Here is a 26,655-nt window from a genome sequence, read left to right as displayed (position 1 = left end):
CTCTAAACAGCTCTTCCCAAAAGAGCAAACAAGCAGTGCTGCCAACATCCCAGCCCCGTCTCCGAGAGCACAGGAGGCCCCAGGGCCAGTTTGGGAAGAAGGATGGCTCTCCTGCTACCAAAACCCCAGCTCCAGGGGATGCTGCTTCTCAGAAACCTAAATCAGAACATTTTAATGGCTGAGCACAGGGCTAGAGGATAAAGAGACAAAGAAAAATAAATCAGGCGGATGACAGAGGGGCTGGGAATGGGAGGAGGTAGCAGACGGTAAAAGAAATTAAATCAAGAAGCAAAATTAAGGTGCTGCAGGCAAAGATGAAGATGCTGGATTAAAGATTAACCGTAACCAAGATGGAAATGTGGCCCTTTAAAGGTACAAATTGCTTCAATGCATTTCACAAAACCCACTCAAATCTCCTAAGAATAAAGTTTTCACAGATGCAGCTGGATCACAGTAACAGATATCTGGACCTAAGAACTCTGGATGGCTTCACACCATCCAATTAAAAGCAAAGGGAAGGCAATCACCCTAAAAACCTGAAAGTTCTGCATTGAAGTGAAGGAGAGGGGATGCAAGCAGTCGTCAGAGAAGGTTTTGGCACTGTGCAGATAAATTCTGTGGGTATTTTCAAATCACTCTGAATCCAGGGGAGGTGCTGAGCCCTTTGGGTCTGTCTGCTCACCGAGCATTTCCTAATTTATCTCCTGCCAGCCAAAGGAATGGTGGGTGAGCTCCACGTGGGAGTGCACCTTTCACACCTGCTCCTTCACAGCCCAAAGGAAGAGACAGCTCAGCCAGCATCCCCACCAAAGTGGAGCAGGTGGAGCAGGTTCAGCCCTGGGCTCCAGCCCTGGGAGCAGAGGATCCTCATCCCATCACAGCACATCAGGGCTTTGCACTGCTGCACATTCCCGTTCTGAGATCGCCAGGAGAAAGGTCTCTCATGCATTGCCACCTCCTTTTAGCACCAGCAACTCACATTTTCCACTGGAGCGTCTAAGACCCTGTTCCTGGGAGAGTGAGGGGGGTGGAGGAACTGGATGAGGTCATGAGGTTCAGTTCTTTAAAACCCTGATGTACTTTTTTCAAATTTTCTGATGAGAGTTTCCTGGGTGATACGGACTTAGGAGCACCCACAAAAGAAGCATGGAATGGTTCGGGTTTGAAGGGGCATTTCAAGCTCATTGTAATGAGCAATGACCAAATTAGACCAGGTTGCTCAAAGCTGCATCCAACCTGACCTTGGACACTTCCAGGGATGGGGCAGCCATGACCTGGCTGTGCGAGCCTGTCCCTTATGGTGCAACCCTTCTCCTGGCACAAACACAGCCTTGAGCCTCGCTGTTCCTGGCAGGATTCCCAGGAGCAGAGAACCTCAGGGAAACATCAAAATCAAACTCAACATGCACTTCAAGCCTCCAGCAGGACATCAGAGAGCTCTGAGCCAGGTGAGAGCAGGACAACACAGGTGCACACCCACACACGGACATGGGGATGCTGCTCTGAAGATGAGAAGGTTTAGTCACTGTGAGCTCAGCTCGCTGCACTTTTTTTCCCTGCCACTGCTTTCCTTTGGTCCTTCCTTTTCCCTTTGGCCTCCTTTTCCTCTGCACTCCACGAAATGAGCATTTCATGGGAGCAGAGCAGCCAAGTGGAGCTGAGCTGGCAGCTCCTTGAACGCATGGAATGCCTCCCTCGTTCCCAGCTCGAATTTTGGAAAGCAACATCTGCCTGCTCCTGAAGGTCACTTGGATCCTGGATCAGGGATGCTGCACCACCTCCTCATTGCTATGCTGCGCCTGGAGCAGCCATAAATGTCCTGTCACATGAAATGCTGCTTCATTACAAGTTTTGGGAGGGAGGGGCCAAATAAAATGCAAAGCAAATGGTAAAAACTCCACTTTGATGGGATCAGTGTGATTCCTGCCCTTACTTATGTGGGTGTAGAAAGGAATCCAGAGGTTTTACTTTGGATTTGCACTTGTACAAGGGGAGAAAACCTGTGGGAAATCGAGATGATGCTAATGCAGTGAGGGGGCTGGTGCAGCCATGGCTAAATAAACGCTAATAAATAAATAAATGCCGATGTTTAAGATCGCGCTGCCCCCTCTCCTTGAACACGCCGTTCCAGCCCTCCTGGGGGCTGATCTGATGTTGTCTCACCAGGGGGGTCGATGTAAACATCTCCCTGGTGGGCAGGGCCCGGGTGGATCAGAGGGAAGAGGGTGAGATCCCTCGGGAGGAGTGGGAACACAGCTGCAGTGAGGCAGCTGGATTCGGGCTGCTGGAAATGGTACCTTGTCACAGCTTGGCGGCTGTGAGGATGCAGGGATTCAGGGATGCAGGGATTCAGGGATGCAGGGACTCAGAAAAGCAGAGGATTGTTGTGAAGCTAGAAAGCAGCAGAGCAAACTTCCCTTCTCCAGCCCGCATGGGCAGGAGCTGCAAACACAAATCAAGCTCCAGACCTGCAAAGCTGGCAGAGGTTTTCCTGCAGGAAGGTTTCTCCTGCCATGCAATCCCAGTGGTTTTAAGCAGACTGCATGACTGGGTCTGCTCTAATTCCTGCTTTTCTGCCATGGATGTCTGGGAGGAAAGGCATGGAGCCACAGCACCCCAGCAATTTTGCAAGGAGCAGGAATAAGGAGCAGGTGCTGAGCAGAGCCACACGGCTCTGCTTGTGCTTTTCTCAGGAAAGCAGGTCACGGGGGAGGAGGGGGGGTCCTTTCCCAGCTTTGCTGCTGCAAATGGGTTTAACCAGAGCCACGCTGGTACCCAAACCCTCTCCTGGCCCCTCTGGAGCTCATGCAAAGAGGGATTGCTATCAAAACCTTTTAAAGCCACTTTCTGCTAAGGAAAAATGGCTTGCAGAGATACAAGCTGGTGGAAGCCTCTCTGCTCCCAGCAATATTTCTTCATTAGGCTTTCTCCTCTCTCTTCCCCATCCTGCTGTATCTCTGTACATCTGGAATCAGAAAGGACAGAGAGTTCCCCAAAAAACCCAGGCAGTGGACTTGGCTTCTGTTCTATTATTCTATTCTATTCTATTCTATTCTATTCTATTCTATTCTATTCTATTCTATTCTATTCTATTCCATTCCATTCCATTCCATTCCATTCCATTCCACTCCACTCCACTCCACTCCACTCCACTCCACTCCATTCCATTCCATTCCATTCCATTCCATTCCATTCCATTCCATTCCATTCCATTCCTACTTTCAGTGACACCCCTACCTTCAGCCACCCACCTTTCCCAAATTGGACAGATGTTGCAGCATCTGTGCAAGCTCACACTCAACTGTCTGCTGTGCTTTATGTGCTGAGGTTCAGCTGAGGTGCAGTGACAGGTTTGGGAGAGCATTCATCCCAAAGGGAGTTTCTGACTTCCCACTCAGTGAGAAGATGTGGAATATTCCTCAGCTAATTAAATACTTGCCGATTATAAGGCAGCACCAATGACGACTGTGCTGGCTAAAGCAATTTTTACTGAAAAATGTCTCTGCTGTCCTGTCTGGGCTTTGCAGCACCGGGAGTGGCCTTTCTTGCAGGAATTGCTGATGGTGCAGCAGCAGGCACAGTCCTAGGGGTGAAATGTCCTTTATTTTCTCCCCCCACAACCTGCCCAGCACTAAAATGCACATAATCCAGTGCCAAACACATCTATCTCTGCCTCCTCCCTTGGCAGGGTGATCATTTCAGCCCTTCCTCTGCACCTCCTGCAGACCTGAACAGATTCCTTGGACTCTGCTTCCGCACTGGAACATCCTTCCAGAGGGAGAACCAGACCAGAGGGTCTTAGATGCTCAAAGGCTTGTGGTGCAGGGATCAGGGCTGGGTCTATAGCTCCCAAGCTGGGAAATTCAGAAGTCCCCCTGAGCCTCACTGATATCTCATGGATTAAGCCAATAGCAGCTGAATGCACTCAACCCTCCTGGCACTCTCTGTGCCAGGGCCCAGGGGAGGCAGGAGCACGGGGATAAAGCCAGGCAGTATCACCATCACGGATGAAATGCAGATGAAATCCCAGCAGGAAGCTTTTATCCTCTGGCTCAGGAGTGCTCATTGCCAGGGTGCTTTCTCTGAAATCCAAGCTGGCACCTGGAGCCAGGAATCTCCAGAGGAGGAGATCAGATTGCAAAGGGTGGGAAAAGGGAGATTCCTGCTGCTGCAGCTCCTTCCAGCCCAGTCAGGAAGGTGGGCAGAGGGGAATGTCCAGAGGAGGGGAATGTCCAGAGGAGGGAAGCAGATAAGCATCAGAATAAGGAATAAAGGAAGACTTTGCAGAGAAGAAATTTTCTGGAGCCACCAAGGAAGCAGAACAAGTCGGGGACAGAGACAGAGAGTCTGGAAGTCAAAGGGGGTCTGAGTGTGTGGAGAAAGTCCATCAGAACATTTAGTTTGACACTCAGGAGTCCTGAAAGGAAAAAAGGTTGGAAACCACAGTGCTAAGGTGTAAATCTGGCTGTTTTCTCCCCAGCCCCTCCGAAGTGTCCCTGCCAACACTGCTGGCTCGTGAATCAAGGTCATCCCCACAGAGTGAGCAGTGAGCAGACAGGTAGGTTAGGACCAAAGGGATGAAGCTGCTGGTCCCAGGCTTCACCTGCCCAAGGGTAACAGAACCGAGCAGGAAAAGTACAGTGGATGTGACAGCTCCCACTCCATCCTCCTGTTTGATCTTCCTTTCTTTCCTGAGATGACAGGAGGTGTCAGAGTGAAGGAGCACCGCTCACAAGCTGGGGGCTCCCAGGCCACCTCTTCTGAAAGCTTTTCTGGGGAGGGAGGGAGGCCAGGAGGACAAAAATAAATGCTCCTTGTTCAGGGGACCTGAGAGCAGGTCCCCATGTCGCTCCTGCTTCAGAGCAGCAGAAAATGTTCTGAGAGTTCCTGTCAGTTCTGCTGCATTTTGAAGCCGTCTCACCCCTGCAAGCCTCCAAAGCAAAGTGACACTTGTCATTGGACCAACACTGCTCCCTCCTAACCCTCCAAAAACACTAATCTGGGTAAAGGCAAATATAAAAGAAAAGTCAGAGCTGTAAGCGACCTAGAAAAGCAGTTGTTTGGGTTTTTTTTCAGCTCCAGTTGCAATAACAGCACACTGAAAGCTGTGAAATGCTGGGGCATGACAGTAATAGGAGTCATGTAAGTCCTGGTTCACAGACTGCAGCAGCAGCTCTTTGCTGGAGAGAGAACAGGCAGGACAACCTCAGCGGCCTCCCAGATCCCAGGAGGAGCTGGCAGAGCTGGCAATTAGCAAAAGCATCTTTTGTGCTTGTAAACTGAGCGAGTTGGGTAGAAATGAGCAGGGAAGCCGGGAAATGCCCGGTGCTGTGATACCGTTTCTAACAACACTTGGGAGGTGCTGATGCCTGAGTGGAGACAAACACAGCAGCCCTCCAGAAGCGGGGGTGGAGAGAGGAATTCTTTTTATAGCTACCTGGAAAAAAACTAAAATACATTTTTGTCCCACAAACAGGATATTCCTGGGAATACCGTGGTGGAATGCACCTCACTATCACTTCAAACTGAATTTTAGGAAGCATTTCTTTACACAGAGGGTTGTCAAACACTGGAACAGGCTTCCCAGAGAGGTGGTTAATGTCTTAAACCTGTCAGTGTTTGAGAGAGATTTGGAAAACCCTCCTAATAACTTTAGGATAGCCCTGAACTATCCCAACTTGGTTGGGCAGTTGGAATTGATTATTGTTTTAAGTCCCTTTTAACTAAAAATTCTATTCTATTCTATTCTATTCTATTCTATTCTATTCTATTCTATTCTATTCTATTCTATTCTATTCTATTCTATTCTATTCTATTCTATTCTATTCTATTCTGTTCCATTCCATTCCGTTCCATTCCATTCCAATGGCAATTCTGGGATTCTTCCCCTGCCCTGCTCCATGTGTCTCGTGTAAAACATTTTCAGTCTCCCCCCTCACCCTGAGTTGTTTCTCTTGGGGATGAGCAGCAGATTCTCTCCTGGGACTCATCAGTGCAACTTTAATGTCTAAAAAAACTCCTTGGGCTACAACACAGCCACAGCCATGTGTGTGCTTTCCCATCCCTGCATTACACTGGATCTCCATGTCTTGGGCATATCTAAATTACATTTTAGGCATTAAAAATCCCTTCCTTCCAGGTACCTTTGTAGCTGAAAGATGATTTTCCCAGCCAGGACCCAGATCCTGCAGTAATATCGGACACAGGGAGCTCCCTCCACTCTCTTTGTGTTGTTCCACAGGCAGCAGCTCTGGAGACACATTTTTCTTGGATTTTAGGGATTTGCATCACAGAGTTCTGCCTCCCTCATCCCTACCAGTAACCAAACAGTCCCTTGGAACATATATTTAATGCCAGGAAACTCTCCAGCGCTGTTTTGACAAATACTTTGGATACCAGGACTGGAAAAGGTCTGTCTGAACACAATTCCCAGCAGCAGCGATACATTACTGCAGCTTCAATTTGGACTGGCATGGAAGATTAAAGGTAAAGATGAGAGCTGACAGCCAAAAAAACCTGCAACAGCCCTTTGCCCAGGCCCCAGCCCAGGATTATGGATGAAAAAAAATCACATGCATATTGATAATCCCTGGGATAATCCTGTGCAGTGCCCTTGAAGCTGTCAGGAGCCTTGCTGAGGTTTGAAGATTCCTTCCTTAAGATTTGACATACGAGTTCTATGCAGCATTAAATAAATAATAACCACAGCTAAAAAGGAATAGCATTCTCTTGGATCCCAGCTCATCTGGGCTCCTTCTCTCCCAATACAGGCCACAGTTAACTTTTATTCAGAGACACCAGCAGAGCCCTGAGAGAGGGCAGGAGAGCTGAGTTGTGGCTCTGCTCTGCTCCTCCTAGGTGACAGAGGAGAAATCGCTCCCTGGGTTTCTCCTTCCCCACCTGAAAATGACACAGCTCTGGTTCTGGGGACAGCCCATCACTCATCAGTGCAATTATGACCCTTTCCATTCAGTGCAATTATGACCCTTTCCATTTTTGTCTCCTTGGCTGGCTGGTGGTGGATTGGATCCATCACCCAAAAATGAGGGGGGCTGATGTGCTTCCCACCCATTTTGCTGTCTGTGATGCCTCAGGTTTTGGCTTTTATGTTTTTCCGATTCTGTTCTGCTTTAGTGTGTGGGTCTGAGCTTCAAATTAGGGATGGTGAGCTCTCTTCACAGAGTAGGGAGACAAAACAGTTCCCCCTCTAGCTGGAGACCAAGGACAAATGATCCAAATCTCAGGCTCAAGAGCATAAACAACGTGGACTGAAAAGAGAAAACAAGAAGGATGGGACTTCATGGGCTAATTGTAATTGGACAATTAACTCAAATATGCAAATGGACCAGAACTTATAAAAGTGTGAGACCCCATGACCGGTCGTGCATTTTGTGACCATTTTGGAATCATCTTGGGTGTAGCCCTGGCTGGGCTCTTGTGCTGCCCAAGGTGCATCCATTGAGGCCTTCTAATAAATCCCTGCTTTATTCTTTAACTCTGTCCAGTCTCTGTTCTAGGTCAGCCTTCACAAGGCATCACCTGCACTTCCATCCTCAGCAGCAAGAAGGGCTCTCCTCAAACCTGGGAAGATCAAAGCTCTCGATGGGTCAGGCTTCAGGCCACCACCATAAAATCACAGAGTGGTTTGGGTTGGAAGGAGCCTTAAAGATCATCCCATTCCAACCCCTTTCCATGGGCAGGGACACCTTCCGCTGTCCCAGGTTGCTCCAAGCCCTGCCCAAGCTGGCCTGGAACACTTCCAGGGATGGGGCCACCACAGCTCCTCTGGGCACCCTGTGCCAGGGCCTGACCACCCTCACCCTGCCATGCACCAGGCTCTGGCACAGGGTGAATTTATCGCCTCAGAGAGAGCCAGCAAACCTCCTCCTGACATCCCACCAACATTCCACATGTCCATTAAACCCCCTGGAGATGCAGCTCTGGCCTGAAGCAGAAGGGAGCTCTGGGAGATGAACACTCATCTTCCAACTGGGCAGCGCTGTAATTAAATTAAAGGATTTGCAAAGCTCTGGAAAGAGCCTTGACAAGTCTGAAAATCATTCCCTTCCATGAAATTGGGCTTTCTGACCTCTCTGCATCAGTTATTTTCCTGACTGAGGGTTAAAGTGCATCCAAATAAATCTGATGGACAGGACACAGAGGATTTGTCCTCTCCAGGGCTTTTGCTCATTGCCTTTCAGGATGGCCACTGGGAAAATCTGTCAAGCTCCACATTGAGTTGGCTGTCAGAGCAGGCTGGATATTCCATGTTTTTGCTAATCCTCTCTGCAATGGGGCTGAGAGGCCATGGAGAGCTCAGGTAAGATGCACAGGTTGGTGTCTTGTGCCCTCACATGAGCAATCTCACAGTGCTGACCCTGAGTCTCCTCATTCCACCTCATGAAGACCAAAATTCACGTGGTGACACTCCCTGCTACCCACACAAAACAAAAAAAAACATGATGGGAGCTCTTCTGGGTGACCAGTCTGACCATCAAATTCACCTTTAGATAACCAGTTCTCAATGATAAATAGGAATACTTATTTTTGCTCACTAACAGGAGCTCCGTGCTCCCAGATTCCCTGACATTTCGAGGAGCTGTCTGATGTTATTTAGCACAGCAGGCTCAGGGAAAACTGAGGCACGAAGCTTACACTGATCTGCCCAGACACACAGAAAGTTCATCATTAGACAAGGGCTGCATCTTGGGCACTGTGGCCTCTTTTTGCTGCTGTTTTAGCAGAATATTTCATCTTCTAGCATTTCATCTTCTAGCATGGTGCACAAGCAGTCAGGTGAAAATGAACACAAGTCCTTTTCTCCTCTTTAAAACAGGGGCAAACTTTCCCCATCCTTATTCACAGTGTGCCAGTTCTGGAGCCTTTTCCACCACATCCATCTGTCCTACCTTGTCCATCCTGCCAGTCCATCACCATGGACTCAAGAACCTGCACCCTGAGCATTTCCCATGGAATCCCACCATGAGAATGAGGTGTCTGGGACTGGAATGGACAAAATAGATAAAATTAGATATTAGGGAGAAATTCTTCACTGTGAAGGTGATGGGGCCCTGGCACAGGCTGCCCAGAGGACCTGTGGCTTTCCCATCCCTGGAAGTGTTCAATGCCAGGTTGGATGGGGCTTGGAGCAACCTGGGATAGTGGAAGGTGTCCCTTCCCATGGAACAGGGTTGGAATGGGATGATCTTGAATGTGGCTCTCTACTCAAATCATTCTCTGATTCATTGATGAAATTTTAGAATTACAAAATTTATTCTGTTTGGGGTGGATACTGATGTTTCTCACTTGCTGTTCAAGGATTCATTAAAAAATGAGGCATTTTAAGAAGTTCATCTGAACTTGCCTCAGTCTTGAAAGAAAGTTGAACAAAGAAGCCTGATGGGGAAACAACTTCTTGTGTCCTTAACAAAGATAAAACATAAAACATCACCTACTCAAACATCTACCTAGTGCTAATGGTCTGGGCTTTGTCTAACCCTGGTCCTGACTTGTGGTCATGACACACCTTCCTCAAATCGTGCACAGGCTGCTCTGGAGCCCCCAGCTCCAGGAAATGCCAACATTCCAGAGGATACAGACCTGGAAAGATCTGCAGGTTTAGAGACAGAACCATTTGGGAAGTGGTGCTCTGTACCCAGACAGAATTTCTTGTGCCCATAAAGGCAGACTAAATCAATCCAGAAAGAAGTACATGGAGATAAAGCAACTCCACTCTGAATTTTGCACACAGAGGGTGCAGAGCGTTCTGCTGGTGCAGCTCTTTGTATCTCCTCCCTGCACCCGAGCCTGCCTTGAAGCTGCTTCAAAGCTGCACCCTGTTGAGTCACTGGCGTTAGAGCACACCAAAATCAGGCAGCAGGTTTCCCCAGTTTGCCTTTTTTCCCCACACTTCAAAGCCTGGAGCTGTGATCCAAAGCTCTCCACCAGCATACACAGACGCCTGGGCTGTGCTGTTACAGCCTACAGTCCCCTCATGGAGCCTGGGCAGTCAAGTTGGATTTCCACCACAAGCCACACAGCAGCTTGGCATGTCCAGGAGAGCCGGCAGGGATGCAGGCAAGACAGGGATGCAGCCACAGAACCATGGAATTGTTGGCTGGGAAAGATCCTCAAGCCAAAGTCTTGACCCAGCACTGCCACGTTCACCACTAAACCTCAACCCCCAGCGCCACATCTGTGCATCCTTTAAAATCCTTCTGGGGATGGTGACTCAGCCACCAGCCTAGGCTGCCTGTTCCAGAGTTGACTACTCTTTCCATGAAGTAATTTTCCCTAATATCCAATCCAAACCTTGCCTGGTGTGACTTGAGGCTGTTTCCTCCTGTCGGTTGTTACCTGGGAGAAGAGATTGACCCTCACCTGGCTGCCCCTCCTGTCAGGGACTTGTGGAGAGCCAGAAGGTCCCCCCTGAGCCTCCTTTTCTCCAGGCGGAGCCCCTCCAGCTCCATCAGCTGCTCCTGGTGCTTGTTTGTTTGGTTTTTTTCAGAATACACAGCACAAACACATGTGAACACAGAAACCATCCTGAACCTCACGAGGCTCCAGCTCTCACTCTCAGCACTGAGCTGAGGCTGGAATTACATCACTGAACCCAAAGCCCCTTCCCAGTGGGAGCATCCTCCAGGTGTCAGTGTCTGGCTTCTGCCAGGTCTGTAGAGAGAATTCATTTATTCCACCCATATTCCCAAATTGTCTAGGGAAGCAAGGGAACATTTGATTCAGGGTCTCTGAATCCTCCGTCCTCTCCCCCTTTCCCTTCTGTCAAAAGCCATTAAACCTTGCTCTGCTGGCAGGCAGCAAAGGCCCTGTGTTCTCCTGCTCAGCTTCTCCTGCATTCTGTGCTGTGAAAGGCGCTGGAGAACAATCCAGCACCTGCTTTCCCAGTTCCATGGACAATTCTGACCACTGGGAAGGCCAAAGGAGTTTAACTCCTGTCCCAAATAGGGATGGACACAGCCCTGTCTTCTGCTGCTTTGTGCTGACAGAATTGGCCACCTCTTTCCTGAAGCACCTGGAATCCAGGTAACAACTCCCAGTCCCTGATCTTAGGAGACACAAATTAGTCCCTGATCTTCTCCCCTTTTATTTCATGCCATGAGGAGCTGGGAGCAAGGGAAAGAGAAGAAAGAAGCAGAGGTGCCACCCACAAATCTCAGAGTCACTCAAAGGGGCTGGGATTAATAAATCTAAATCAGGAAAAGGTGTCCTTGTAACAAAGGAGGTGTCTGGCAAAACAGCCCCCTGAAATCTGCCCTTCTTTGTGCTCCCAGCAGCCCCAGAGCCCAGGGATAAACCCTCAGGCTCTGGAGGTGCGACTGGGTTTCACTGCATTGCCCTGTTTTGTCTGCTCTCACCCAGGGCTAGAAAAAGCCTCCTGGGACTATAATTCCATCTGCCTGGTTGCACACTGCGAGTGCAGTCAGACAGGCTGAATTAAGGGATCCTTCTAACTGGGTTTAACACAGGGGAACTAATGGGAATATTCAGATTAACCTCCCTGCATGCCCCTGTGTAGCCAGCACGAGGCTTTCTTCCCTCACTGACATCCCCTCAACGCATCCACAGGAGCAGTTGGGAAAGGCAGGATTTGCAGCTGAAGGTGTGGGGAATTGAACTGATTAAGGGCAATGGAGCTGGAACAGGGGGACTGGCAAACACCAGAACATGTTTGGGATCACATGAAGGGCACTGTTGTTCCTTCACAGCTGGATTGTTGCAGTAAAAAAAATATATGTTTTATATAATTTGTGTATCATTAATATGTAATAGGCCATTAATAGATCCAAAGGGGAGAGCAGTGCACTGATTTCTCACAGGGTTTTAGGGTTTTAGCAGACCACCAGGTCAAGGGAGGTGACCTCTGCTCTGCTCCTGTGAGACCCTTCCTGGACTGTGTCCAACTCTGAGGCCTCAACATCAGAAGGACATGGAACTGCTGGAGAGATTCCAGAGGAGACCAAAAAATGATCAGAGATGGAGCCCAGCTGGGACAGCTGGGGGTGTTCAGTGTGGAAAAAAATAAAGTGTCAAGGACACCCTAGAGCCCCTTCCAGTGCATAAAGGGGCTCCAAGAGAGCTGGAGAGGGACTTTGGACAAGGGATGGAGAGCCAGGACAAGAGGGAATGGCTTTTAGCTGAAAAAGGGTGGATTTAGAGGGGATTTTAGGGAGAAATTCTTCCCTGTGAGGGTGGTGAGGCCCTGGCACGGGTTGCCCAGAGAAGCTGGGGCTGCCCCATCCCTGGAATAGCTCAAGGCCAGGTTGGACGGGGCTTGGAGCAACCTGGGACGGTGGAATAGTCACTGTCCATGGCAGGGGGGTGAAACTTGAGGACCCAAACCATTCTGTGACTCCGTGAAGTGTCTGTATCTGAGGGAATCATTCATCCCTGTCAGCACAAACAGGCTGTGAGTGCCTGATCTACAGCTCTGGCAGGGTCATTGATGCTCAGGGTGACAGACAGGGGAAAGAGAAGCTGTTTCTTGACTTTGGGAAGCTTTTCTTCAAAAGACAGGCAGTGGGAGATGGATTAACTGATGTGATGAGCAACATGATTTCTGTGGGATGTTAGAGATAAGACAATTCCTGTGTGACACGTTTCTGGTGGTGGGGAGTAGAGGAACCAAGGGAGCTGTACATTCCAAAGGGAATCAGAGCAGCAAGGCTGGAATCACAAAAAGCCCCCAAAAGCGCAGGAAAGAACAGTTAATGCCTTTCTCTTTCAACAAGTGGTGTGGAGCCCATGGAACTCACACTGTGTCCTGCTCCTTGTGCTGCCTTGCAAGGACTTTCCTTTTATCCTGTAGGACATGCAGTCAGGAATTCAGACAGCTTGGGATTCTGCAGATTAGACACTGGATATCCCACCCAAAAAAATGGGAATTTCAAGCAAAGCAGCTGCATTTCAAGATTCAGGGGGTATCCAGACCACAAACACTAAAGAGTACAATTACCCTATGAAAAAATTATACAAAAAATTCCTCTTTCTAGGATATTTGGGGGCTCCTCTGAGTTGTTCCAGACAAAGGAAACAAACAAAAAACACCCCAAAAAAACTTGCTCTGATACTTCAAAACTCTCCCAGTGGTTTTTGTCTCTGGTACCTCCAGAACCAGCCCACACCCTACCCCTCAAGCAGCTCCTGTTTGAAAAAATCCCATGAGCAGGTCTGTTCTCGGCCTTTGGAGCTGTATTTTAGGATACCACGAGTTTCCAGGTGATTTCACCTCACCCCAGAGCTAAGGCAGTGTTTGTTCTGTTCTCCAAGCCTATCCTTGCTCACACAGGTCACCTTCCTAAACAGTGAGGTTTGCATTTCCCAAGTCAGGTAGGTGAAAGGCTTTAATTACCGAAACAATCTTTCCCAAGGGAAGCCGAAGGTGCCCTTGAATTAAAACCACAGATTCCCGAGGTGCTTTCTCTTCCAAGAGCAGAAAAGCTTTTATGCAAATATTTTGGAAGGTTTGGAAAGGCCTCTTAAGATCAGTTATTGTAATGCCTGGTTATTATAATGCTTAGTTATTAAAATGAGACAGAGGAGCTGCTCGATGGAGCCAGGTGTTCCCTGAGGGATGAGGGTTCCCCCGGCAATGCTGGATCTCACTCTTTGCGTGTCTGGGGTTGGATTTCACACCTGCATGGCCTGATTTTGTCTCCTACACCAGGGGATAAAATACAAGCTCTCAGCTGGCTTGGACCCTGCTGTCACCAAGGAGGGGAGGAGTAGTGCTCGCCTGTTGCAGCCTGATCCCAGGTTGCCTCTCCGCACCCTTCACAGGATTTTGGGATGGAAGGGACTTTAAATATCTTCTCATTCCAACCCCCTGCCATGGGCAGGGACATCTCCTACTATCCTAGCTTGCTCCAAGCCCCGTCCAACCTCACACGTGGATGCTTCCAAGGATGGGACTTCCCTGGGCATTCCAATTTCCAGGGTTCCAGCAACACCCTCACAGTAAATAATTTCATCCTAATATCCAATCTACTTTATTTCACTTTAAAGCCATTTCCCCTTGCCCCATCACTCCATGTCCCTGTCAGACACCCCGCACTTTGTGGTTTGTGACTGTCCCTTTTCCATCCCACACCAATTCTCCTCATTTACCTGATCCCATGCTCAAAGAACACCTGAACACAGCTTTGATGGCCTGAACCCAGATTCATCAGCCCCATGGGGCAGCAGGACTGCCTTGCAACCCTAAATAGCCCCACACCTTCCTCTGCAGCCACAGAATCATGGAATTGTTAAGGCTGGAAAAGATTATGGAGCCCAACTCTTGACCCACCATTGCCACGTTCACCACTATACCTCATCCCCAAGTGCCACATCCACACGTTTTTTGGACACTCCCAGGAGTGGTGACTCCACCATTTCCCTGGGCAGCCTGCTCCAAAGCCTGACCACTTTCCCAGTGAAGAACTTTTTCCTAATATCCAATATAAACCTCCACTGGTTCATCTTGAGGTCGTTTCCTCTTGTCCTGTCACTTGTTACCTGGGGAAAGAGACTGACTCCAGCCTCATTAAAATGTCCTGTCAGGGAGTTGCAAAGACACATGAAGGGATGCTGTCACCACCAGTAACAAACCTTGGCTCTGTCTCCCTGCTCCCATTGCCAAATGAAATCCCTGGGCAAGGCAGGTGAGGAATGAAACTCTGGTGAAGCACAAGAACATGAACACACAACCATGGATGTATTTATCAACTGTATTTATCAACTCCTCCCCTGTCCCAGGAGGAGAAAGAGGGAGCAGGAGACCAGATCCTGCCTGGGTTTTCACTTCATCAGGGCTAAGCAGCCAATAATTACTCCAGATGAGTACCCTTGGAGGAGAGCCAGAGAATCCCAAATCATTCTCTGATTTCAACTTTCAATTTACCCAGCCCGTGCTAAGCTCATTAATCACACTTGCAGCACCCAACACAACAGAAATTAGTCCCTGATCTTCTCCCCTCTTATTTCATGCCATGAGGAGTTGGGGGCAAGGAAAAGAGAAAAGAGAGGCAGAGGTGCCACCCACGAATCTCAGAGTCACTCAAAGGGGCTGGGATTAATAAATCAAAAATCCATTGTTAATAGTACAAACTTAAATATCCATCTAAATGCAAATGAATGAACACTCAAGGGTTCTTCCTCTTTTTTTTTATTTCCAAGTGCTCTGTTCGACAGCTCCATCTTTGAGGAAGCACATGGTCACCACATAATTGTCTGATTCTAATTGCAATTTTACAGCCCAACCCTTCATGGCCCATGGATTTTAAGTGGCCTTTAAAGGATTTTGGCATGCTCTGGATGGGATTGGAAGCTCAGGTGTCTGCAGGAACAGGCAGGAGCTCTCATGGGAGGATTGCTCCAGGTTTCCAGCCTCTGTACCTGTTCAGTCACAGGAGGCAAGGGGTTAAATCCAGAGGCTGGGTCAGTGGAATCAGGAGGAATCTGGGTCACCAAGATCTGCAGCCTCAGGTGCGTGACTGTGAGTGTGGGGAAGCTCCACCTGGCCGCCCATCCTTGGAGCAGGAACATGGAGAGCGGCACAAGAGGAATCTTGAGGGGTCTCAGCATCTTCTGAGAAAGCAACCTGATTCACAATTGTCTCCTACATTCTATAATTTTTCTTCTTTGAATTCTAAATAGTCAAATGTTTGCAAAAATATTAAGGCATGGGTTAAAGGTTTGGTTACTGGAAGGTGGACTGGCTCAGTGGAATTAATAACGTGGAGGAAGGGCCACATGTGCTCTGACAGAGAATGACCTTCGTTGGGGTTTTGCTCTTTGTGATGTCTTATCTGGAGTATTTAGGAAGGAATAGGATGGGTGGCTCCACAGCTGAAGTAGAATGAGTGGGTGACACTGGCCACTAGGTGCATTGAAGCATGGACCCTCAAAGAACACGCTGTGATAATTGATGTGAAGATGATAATTCCAGGCACAGCAAATGGGGATTTGCCATCAACAGGCTGGCTTGGGCTGCAGGGAATGCAGCAGAGGGAGAACAGGCAGGGAAATGAAGCTGTAATTCCATTAAATTGGTGAGAACTGGGAAATGGGATTTCAAACAGTTTGGCTTGGAAAGAACCTTCAAGAACACTGAATTCCAACCCCTCTGCCATGGACAGGGACACTTTCCCCTAGACTAGGTTACTCAAAGCCTCATCCAACCTCATCCTGAACACTTCCAGGGATGGGACATCCTTGATTTCACCCATTTGCACAACCACCTATTGAGCCTGATCAGCGGGAAAACCTCCAGGCCACAGGGAGAGGAGGCAGGAAGGAGAAGATGGGAGCAAAGATGGGAACAACAAAACAGTGGCTGAACCACGGGGTTTCTTGGCACAGAGCCACCAATCAGGACCTCTACCACATACCAGGCAACCAGTCCAGGGTGCAAAAGTTCTTGTTCCAAGCAGAAAACAATCACCCAAAATTGTGATTCAAACCCCTCGACAGCTCCAGAGCACTGTACAAGTTTGAGGTGAGCAGTCGGGACTGGGGAACAGGGTTTGCATAATTTGCCTTTCATTAGACTTTCCCAGGAGGCAGCAGAGGTAGCAAATCAGCTTTAAAATGTTGTGCAAATCAGCTTTTAAAATATTGCACAAACAGCTTGGCAGCTCCCCTCGCCAGAGCTTGCCGGATCAGCTCTAAGTTTTGGAACATTGTCTGAGAAAAATCTGCTGACATCAGGATCTGGGGCTTTTCAGCTGCTCGAGATTGTAAATGTTGGCTGCAAACACTTGCAGGCATGCACACACACCCCCCAAAATCCCAAAAAATGGGGGAAGTGGAGGCTTAACAGCAGCATTTGCACAACCAATCTGCTGGGGGGTTGGAATCCATCCTTGAAAACTGAACCGTGGCCTTGGTGCCAAGAAATTTGCTGCTCAGCTCTTAGCTCCCATTCTTTGGTGCCATGAGGATGCAGGGATGAAAGACTGAAAGGAATCCCAGCATCCTGCACTCCCAGAGGGACAACAGGCAGCTCAAGAAGCTGTTGAGCCTTGGGAGGAAGAGTGTGGAGCAGCCAGAGCTCCCAGGGCAGGAATACCTGGTCTAGGGGGTTGGAATGAGACGATCTTTAGGATCCCTTCCAACCCAAACCATTCTCTAGGATGAGGCAGAGCTGATGATGCTGAACTGGGCTGCTTTGCCTCCAGTTCAGAAATGCCATCCAAACTTCTCAGTCCATGTTCAGCACTGGGCAAACCTTCATCTCTGTCCCACCAGGCACTTCCCAGTGCCAGCTCTGACAGATTCCTGTACCCCCCCTGAATGGCATCCCTGTCCCTCAGCCACTCACAAACTGGATTTTGCTCTTTTCATGCTCAGACTGCAGCTAATTAAATCCAGGTCTGAGCATGGCAGGGAAACATCTCCATGTTCCTGGACACAACCCTTTCCCTGCTTTTGGAAAGGCAAAAGTAATAGGATGGAGTGCAGAGCAAAAGGGGCAATGGTTCCAGCTCCTGCCTTTACTTGCCAAAAATTGGGTTGTTGTACAAGTGCTTTAATTCCATTCCAGCATGGAGAAACAACAGAATCAGAGCAGGCCAGCTCCTGAATCTGCCCCCCAGTCCAACCCTCTGTGGTAACCCACACACTCTTTGCAAACAGAAAATATTATAAAACCCCCTTTTATTAATTTCTTAAAAGTCCACCTGCATCTCAACCATCTTCTAATGCTGGAGTAATTTTCACTAGAAGCCAGAGGGACCAGTTCTGCCCTGGGCTACAACACAGGTGTGATTCCACAAGCAGGGAGAACCTCTGGGTTCTTCAGCTTTGCTTTGGATCCACTCAGAGATGCCAAATTAATCCCAGACCCACAGGAACTGAGCTGAGTGTAAATATGTTGCCTGCCTCTGTGTGCATATGCTACTTAATGGAGCATAAAAGGACAAGAATGGAATCATTTTTCAGATGCTGCTGGTAATAATAATAAATAATAATAATAAATGCAGGGGCATGTGCCAAATGTCTGAGATCTCAAGGAGAGGAACTGACTGCAAGCAGAAGAGGAGCCAGGTAGGTGCTCAAACTGAGATGCAAAAGTCAGTGAAGTAAAACCACCATTAAATCAAACACTTTGTATCCTTGTCAGGTTCACTCAGGATTTAAGACCTCACTTTCAGAGTGGTTTTTTTTTTTCTTTCTGAGATGCACATTCTTTGACAACTACTCCCCATATGGGATTTATGGCCTCAACTCTTTGTGGTAACTTGGGATTGGTTTTTTTTTCCCTGCTGGCCACAAGCACATCACTCAAACCCTCCTGAACAGCACCAGTCATTGCTGGAATTCTGGCAAAAATCATTTTTCTATATCACAGCTGCACAATGTAAAGTTCATATCACCTGAACTTCACCTCCACAGGCCATATTTGCAACTGATTTTTTGCTACTCTCCTTATGGTGCATGATTTGGGGTGAGCCAAGCACTGCAAAGAGCCAAGCACAGCTGTGCTGAGCTCAGTCTGAAAACTTCCACAGTCCTGGGTCCCAGTTCATGCATCCTTTATGTGGAAAAATCCAAAACAGCACTAAAGGACAGCTCAGAGAGAAGCAGTGCATGTATGAAGGAAGAAGCACTCCCCACCAGGGCGAAGAAAATACTGAGTGGAGAGAGCAAGAACTGACACATCACTGCTAAAATTGTGATGATTTCACCCAAAAAAGCAAACAGACCTGTGAGAGTAAAGAGAAACCCAGAGAACTCACCCATCATTTTCATCCCACAGGATGCAGGTCTGGTTGGTGGTTCCCTGCCAGGAGACAAGAAAGGGGAAATAGAAACAAATCAGTGTCACGCTGTTTGTGGAGTGTCTGCAGTGGAATGAAGAATGTGGGGCCTGTAAATCTCCTTCCACTGCCCTAAGGATGGGGTGTCTGGGATACACCAGAGGAACTGTCATGGATCTCAAACCCTTTGAGTGGTTTTTGCCACCCTGGGATTGAAAAGGCAGAATAAATCCTGCCTTGGTTTGCTCTGCATCATGAGCACTGCAGAGGGATTTGACTCTGCCTCTCTCCTGACTCAACCCACAGATATTCTTCCTTATCCCTCTTGTCTCACAGAATCCTTTTGCTGCTCCCTTCTGGAAAGTGGATCAAATACACTTTTTGTGGGACAAAAGCACAGCCCTGCAGGAGGGGGTCAGGTGTGTTTAAAGCCTCCTGGAAGAGCTTTGCCTCTGACTACAGCTGTCTGAGACAGCTTTGGAAAATCCCTCCAGGAGAGTCCAAAGACACAACAGATCTTAATATTCATGTTGTAGAGCCTCAGGAGGGCATCTAATCTCCACAAGGATGGACCTTGGGGTATGTAAATGTCCATCCCATAAATCTGCTTAGGGTTGAGTGGAGGAACCTGGAGGGAATTTTTGCCCGCCTTGGAAAGCATTGGGACTACAGTAATATTCCAGAATTAATGGGAACAACGTTTTCCCCTGCCTTTCCCTCCTCAAGGAAGACCATTGTTATATCAAGTTATTTTAATGAGTGCACAATTATTCCTGTGTGATGATGCCCACAATGAAATGGTGTGAACTGGGGACAAGCATGGCCATGTTCCCTGTGCCAGCAGTGTCACCCTCCTGCTGCTCTAGAAATAAAGTTTGTTTTTTTTTTTTTTTTTGAGAAGATTGAAGGGTCCTGCACCAGCAAAAAGATGTCAGGAGCCCATCAAAACCACCTCATCCCTGCAGCAACACATTCCTGCCCTGCAGAAGCAAACACAGCCATGGGATGAGGCAGGTTCCCAGGAACCACTTACATTGTACAGGTGGGAGAATTCGATTTCCAGAGGGGTGAGGAGAGACCGAGGGAATGGCTTCACAGTCACAGAGATGACTTTGGAGTTCAGAACAGTGCTGTTCCTGGGGAGGAGAGGGGAAAAGAGGAAAAGAGAGCTTTTAGAGGGATTTTTGTGGAGCAGGGAATCCCATGGCAACCATCACTGGTGGTGCAAGGTTTAGAGTACACAGTGCAAAAGGGGTTGACCCCATTATTTTAAAATAATCCCAAAGATATTTGCTGCTGATGGACCCCATCCTCTGCCCTCTGGGCTCCCCTCACAGCCAATCCACATGTGTGCCTCCAAAATCAAACCATTTAATGAACCTTATCTACTGGCCTTAGAGTCTGTATCTATCCCAGAAATAAAATATTCCTGGGCTCATTTTCTGTCCCTGCCATGAGGAAACAGATCTCATTTGGACTAGAGTGAGCCTTGTAGATCCCTTCCAACTCAGAATATTCCATGATTTCATCTGTTTTCCACAAAAAAAAAAATCTTGTTTTGTCTCTCCAAGGCTGGCTTAGCCTGCACTGCAGGGAGGCTGAGGCATGGTTGCTTATCCGTGGGGCAGCACACGATCCTGGCTGGAGGCACTGGTGTGTATCTTCATTCACTGAGGACCAAAAGCAAATGGAAACAGGCCAAACCTTTCATGTAGATGCCTAAATGTCTGTGCCCAGACAAATATTGTAATAGATCTGGCAGCCCTGGGAGATTTGGCTCTTGGGAGGGGCAACATGTGAGGAGGTACCTCCCCTTCCTGGACAGCCAAATTCTTTGTAGGCACTTCTCTGGATGCTGAACATGTAAAAATACAGATTTTCCTCATTTTTATGCAGTTTATTGGTGTTTAAATAAGCAAAAGGTCCCCACAAGCAGCAGCTGGAAGTGCTGCCATGAAGGAATTGGTAGTGGAAGTGGTAGATCCAGATCAGGCTGCTCCCAGCCGCTGTTACATCCATGCACAAAGGAAATCCTTCCTTGTCCAAATCTTCACCAAATCTGCAGGTACTGCAAAAATCTCTCACTTTTCTCTCTGAATTTTATCTTTCTTTTTTAAAAAATAATTAGGTGGGAGAGATTTGCACTTGACAGCAGCTAAAAAATATGATTTAAAGAAAAAAAAAAAAGAGGAAAAAAAATATTTGGAAATGTCCATGAATGTGTAAGTGGATGCTCAAAAAGCTACTGTTCCACCAACACTAGAGGGAACAACAACATTGATTTAACAGGGAAAGAAAAAAAATAAAAAATATATCTTTTCTTTTAAAAGAAAGGAAAAACTAAATGAGAAGAAGAAGAAAAAAAATAATGAAGCGACAAAGCCCAACTATCACCCTGCAGAGGAAAAGTGAAGGAGTAAATCAATGGGAGCAGGCAGCTGTAAGAAGCTAAAAATGGGATCTGCTGAAAGGTAACCACCAGTGCATGTCTTCATTAGAGGCTGTGTCTGCCAGGGTCAGCCCTCGGGTCAGTGCTGCTGAATATTTGCATGAGCAGCAGGGATGACACCAAAACCTCCTTGTGGAGGCTGAGGAGCAGGTGAGAATCGATGTAGCCAACACAGACAGAAAGAGAATTTGATTTTTCAGCATGGCAAGTTGTTGGGACACAGAAGTCACTGGTGTGCAGGCCGTGAAGGGTGATCAGTGGCCAAGAAGCGGCAGCTGAACCAGAAGTTGAAGGAGGCTTATAAAGAAATGGAGATCAATTTTTTACATGGGTAAATAATGATAGCACAAGGGGGAATGGTTTTAAACTACAAGAGGAGAGGTTTGGATTAAATGTTGGGAAGAAATTCTTTGCTCAGAGGGTGGTGAGGCCCTGGCACAGATTCCCAGAGAAGCTGTGGCTGCTCCATCCCTGGAAGTGTCCAAGGCAAGGTTGGATGGGGCTTGGAGCAGCCTGGGATAGTGGAAGGTGTCCCTGCCTATGGCAAGGGGTTGGAATGGGATAATCTTGAAAATCCCTTCCACTGAGATGAAGCAAAGAACTTCTGTCTGTACCCTCCTTGTCTGGATTCCACTGTGCCGTTGGGTTCAATTTCACTTTGAGAGGGGGAAACAGCAAAGGGAGTTAAAACAGAGACACAAAATCAATCCAGGTGCAGGAAAACAAACGAAGTTTCTCAGCTTGAAGGCTTGTCTGATAGTTCCTGGCACGTGGGACGCTTTTCAGTCACCCACCCGAAGGCCAAGTGCCTGGAAGTGAGAACCAGACAAATTCAGCCTTAAAAAGAGAGGCAGGCTCCTGGCAGAGAAGGTAATTAAGCAGTTGAGCAGCTTGTCGGGGGCGGAGGAGGACTCAGTGTCACGGGGAATCTTTCAGGAGGAAGATGAGTCGCTTTTCCTACAAGCACGTTGCAGCCCAGCTTCTGGGAAGGAAACAAACACGGGGAGATCAGCTTGAGCAGGAATTCAGAGGAGCTCAGAGGGCTCCTGAGTGGCCACCAAGGGTGTGCAAAGGGCTGTGAGCACAGTGCTGGCTACACACGGAGAACCAGGCTGGTGGCTCTCCGTTGTCCGTGTCCTCTGCAGCAGAGTCCAGCTGGGACCAAGCGCCTCTCTCACCTCCCCGGCTTGGAAAATCAGGTTTTGTGTGCAGCCCATCTCAATTGTCACAGCTGCCAAGATCTGCTGGGCTCTCTGGATCCAAGGGGACAGAGTAATGTGTGACTCAGAGATGGAATTGCTGCTTGGGGGGAGGTAAATTGGGACAATTAGGAACAGCTCAGCTGGTGCTGTTTGTTGAGTTAAATCTACTTTTGTTTTTCTTTTTTTTTTCCTTCTTGGAAGAATTGCTCTGCATTGAATCAGAGTGGTCCAATCTAGGGTCTGTATTTCTTATGTGTACTCAGGAATAGCTGCTCTCCTTAGTGGTCAGAAATATTTTTTACCCACAGACAGCTATGCGGTTACTTAACAACATTCTCCTTTTTAATACTGTGTCCATTTGTGCAGTGCTGAAGTAAGAGGTGTTTTACTGCTGTTGCTGCTTTCATTTATCTTTTTTTCTTTTCCTTTGACTCTCCACAGGTGATTCAAGATTCGAGATTTTTTTAAAGAGGGACTGTCCTTTAATTAAGGAACATCTTAAATCAGCTCTCCCCTGGGAACGCTGTTCGGAGGCTGTGGCTGCCGCAGCTGCTGGTTATCAGAGCTCATTCCCTGCTTGGCCAGAGGAAGCTGAAATACCACTGGATCATTTGAGCCAATGATGTTTATTGCCCTTCTGATCTAATTCCCACTGCTGTAATGGAAGATATTACAGAATACAGTTGGCTGACTTGCTAATTCCTCTCTGCACTCACTTGGAGCTCTTTTGCCATTGCCAGTGCTAAATCTGGAGGTATTTAAATGATTATCGGTGAGGAGAGATGCCCTGGTGTTTATGGTAAATGGGCTCAGGCTAATCAGTGCAGAACAGATTTAGAAGGTGCCTTAGGACGCTTAATTTACTGCCTCAGTACCAGTCATTGGGGAGAAAAAAAAAAAAGAGCGAGAGGAAAAGGAAGAGGAACGAAGAAAAGGGAAAGGAGCGCTGAACACAAAAGCTTTGGTGCCTGAGGCAGACATGTGCAGCCAGGCGTGCTCTGCTCCCCTCTCTCCTCCCCTGCCTGATTTCTCTGAGCTGCTGTGCCGTGCTGCTCTCCAGGGCTCAGTGTGGCTGGCACCTCCCCGGCAGCTCGGGAAGATCGGGGCAGCTGAGCATCCCCCATCTGTCAGGGCTGCCAAAATCCCCCATGACCAGGAGGGCAGGGTGAGGTTTCACTCCTGGAGGGTGAAGGGTGGCAAGGAAGAGGGAAACAGCAGCACTGAGCTTCCTCCCCTCGTGTCTAGGGTGCTGCATGTGGATGGGGAAAACATTCCTGCTCCTCCAGCACACAAATGAGCCTGGCCCCACCTGAACGCAGTGTCAAAATATTCACACTGCATCTGTCTCGTTGTAGCCAGTGATCTCTGCTTTTCCCTGGAGGACCAGTGCTCTGCAGCAGAGGGCTCATCCTGGTGATTCCCCAGCTGCTCCCCATGCCCAGGCAGCCCCTCTTACCTCTGCAGGGAGAGGATGTTGCCCACGTTCCGGTAGAGCACGGTCCCAACCACGAAGACAGAGGAGTCGTCTGACACTGCAGGACACCAGAGGAGAGGCAAGAAGACAACAGCACTGAGACAATCAGGGTGGCAGCTGTCCCCATGGGACACCCCAGGGCAGGATTTGGCCTCTGGAGGAGCATGGCCAGTGGTGGAGGGCTCTCTGTTGGTCAGTGCCAACATCACTGCAGCAGCCTGCTGTCACTGCAGGGAGGGCTCAGCGCCTTTGGGGTGACCCAGCATCCCAGATTTCTGCCTTTACCAAGGCTCACCCCTTCCAAATGGTGCTCCCCCATTCAGAAACCCCCAAATTCTTCTGACAGCACCACAGCAGACAAATCTGCAGGGGGGAAAGGTCTCTTGCAAGCCACCTGGAGGCCTTTGGAGCCGTCCACAGCTATCAGGCCATCAGAGAGCAGAGCTGAGCTGGGGCTGACAAGGCCAGAGGGAAGGGGAGAGGTCCCACTGCGCCTGCTCTGACCCCAAAACTCATGTGCTGCCTCTGGGGGCTGCAGCAGATCCAGATGAGCCTCTGAATCATCTGTATGACCTCTGGGCACATCAATTGACCTCCTCCTTCTCCTCTTATTTATCCTCCTCCTCCACTACCTCACGGTGCCCCAGCTGCAAAAACCCAGAACTTCCTCTAATAAACCATGAGCAGCAGAGACAGCCCTGGGGCTGGATTTTCAGGGGGAGGAAAAGCAAGTGGCTGTGTGGAAAGCAATGCTGAAGAAGCCTGGGAAAGCACCAGGTGGGGCTTCTCTGATACCTTGTACTGAGGCTGAGCCGAGTGTGTCTGCTCCATCACTGGAGGACAGCTCCATCACAGGCACAGCTCTGCATGTCCATCTTTCTCATCATCAAATTGGGATATCTGGTGAGCACATAACTGGGAGGGACTGACAGACAGGCTTGCAGAGCAACTTTGTCACCCAACTGCATAAATCACTGTTGGCCCATCGAAATCAACTGTTCTAAGTCAGCTCCCAGCAGTGAGGGGGTTTGGATTTGGTCTCATGAAGCTGCCTGTCTCCATCACTTTGCTCAGGATAGCTACTCCTGTTCCCAGAGAAAAGTGAGATCAAAACTAATAGAGGTGGATTTCTGCTGGAATCACTGAGTAACCCCTCCAAAGCTACACCACCAGCATGAGATACTGAATAAAACAGAGGCAGAAGAGCCCTGGGTGGCACTTAGGAAACCATGGAGAGGTGAGCACTGATTGGGAATTGTTTCCTCAGGGTGGATGTCATGTTTTGTTTGCTCAGTCACTACAGCTCAGGGGGCCTGGGGCAGCTCTGTGTGAGGATGCTTCCAACAGAAATCTAGAAAACAGCTCCATGGGGAGCTGGATACTTTTGGGACAGCCCTCAGCCTCAGAGCAGGATCATCTCGGTCTAGGTCTGGTGCAGCAATTTGTCCAACAGGTGAGTAAAGATTTCAAAAGGTGAAGCCACCACAGCTTCCACAAACAAACTGGGACAATGCTCCCAACGTGCTCCAGCTTCTCCCAAGGAGATCACACTGTCTGCAAGGCACAACAAACCACAAGGAGTGCTTGACAAGGTCCTTGCTCTGCCAGTGACTCACTGTTTACCCTTGGGGGTGCCACTTAACTGTTCTTGGCCTCAGATTTTCCAAGCTGAAGTGGTGGCTGATGCCATCCCCAGCAGGGAGGCCCATGACAAAAGGTCCTGGTGTGACAACTCGAGGCCAAAGGTCTTTGGTAGCAACAACTCAATCTCCAGCCTCTGTCCCAAGGAAGGCGGACCCAGCAGCTCTCAAAGCCATGAGTGCCAAAAGCAAATCCCATCATCAATCAGCTCAATTTAGGGTCCTGCTTTTGAGAGCTCAGGGCTCAATCCTGACAAATGTCATCTTTGCCTAAAGATGAGCACCTTGAGTGTGCTGGTTCCTGGGACTCTCATCCATCAGACCATCCCAGAAACCTGCAGTTTGTTTGTTTGTTTGGGTTGTTTTTAATAAATAGTTTTGGGTTATCCTAGCATGCAATGAGAGATTTCCAGATCTGGCAGTGAGGCCGGCTTGGTTGAGGCACCACCTCCACACTGGGGCTCCTATCCATGCCCTGATGTGGAGCCTTAGTGATAAATGCCTCTGAATTTCATTTCTGGGGGCAGAATATTTCACACAAGGGCCATGAACCCCCAGATCTATCAAAACCTGTCCAAGCAGCAGACTCAGCTGCTTGGCCTGACCTGTTGGCTCCCAGCTACATATCCTCAGATGGCTCCATCACCTCTGGATCCAGGCTTGGAGGGCACCTAAAGCATTGTTTGCCAATTTTTCCTGCTTCTTTAGGGAAAAATAAACATCCACACCCAGGCACTAAACCTGCCCCTAAACTTTTGTGAGGAGTTTAGTTCAAACTCTTAGCCAGGTCATATTTGAAAACCTTATTTGCACTCATCAATGCTTCGATGCCCAAACTTTTGTGAGCAAATCCAACTGATCTGCAAGAGGATTTGAAGACCAAGCAAACAGAAGGGATCACTCTTAGAAAATGAAGGAAAAAAATTGTGCTGGCTGTGCTGCCTACCTGAAAGCCCTGAAGACAGGATGCTCTTGGAGACAGTGACCTTGTCCTCTGAGTTCTTGGCCCAGTCCACCATTCCCCTCCAGCCTTTCATGGGGAAGGTGATGTCAGTTGCTGCGTTTGCAGGCAGTTTGTGAATACCAAGGACTGGGGAGAAGCAAGAAATGAAACCAGTGAGTGAAACCAGCT

General features: G+C 48.5%; 1 protein-coding gene across 6 annotated transcripts in view; it reads right to left on the bottom strand.

Moving 5' to 3' along the window:
* The window catches only part of ADGRB1 (adhesion G protein-coupled receptor B1), a 287,552-nt gene that overhangs the window by 101,274 nt on the left and 159,623 nt on the right, over positions 1 to 26,655 (bottom strand). For all 6 annotated transcript variants that reach the window (XM_030943232.1, XM_030943234.1, XM_030943235.1 and 3 more), the window contains 4 exons: positions 26,470 to 26,613; positions 23,866 to 23,941; positions 19,792 to 19,894; positions 18,738 to 18,781 (listed from right to left, as the gene is read on the bottom strand). In XM_030943232.1, the coding sequence (XP_030799092.1) occupies positions 18,738 to 18,781; positions 19,792 to 19,894; positions 23,866 to 23,941; positions 26,470 to 26,613 (367 nt within the window). The remainder of the gene's footprint in view (positions 1 to 18,737; positions 18,782 to 19,791; positions 19,895 to 23,865; positions 23,942 to 26,469; positions 26,614 to 26,655) is intronic.

This window comes from Camarhynchus parvulus, chromosome 2, assembly GCF_901933205.1.
Source record: "Camarhynchus parvulus chromosome 2, STF_HiC, whole genome shotgun sequence".
Taxonomy (NCBI): Eukaryota; Metazoa; Chordata; class Aves; order Passeriformes; family Thraupidae; genus Camarhynchus; species Camarhynchus parvulus.
The sequence above is the reverse complement of the archived record's forward strand: the minus strand, read 5'-3'. Positions and strand labels throughout refer to the sequence as shown.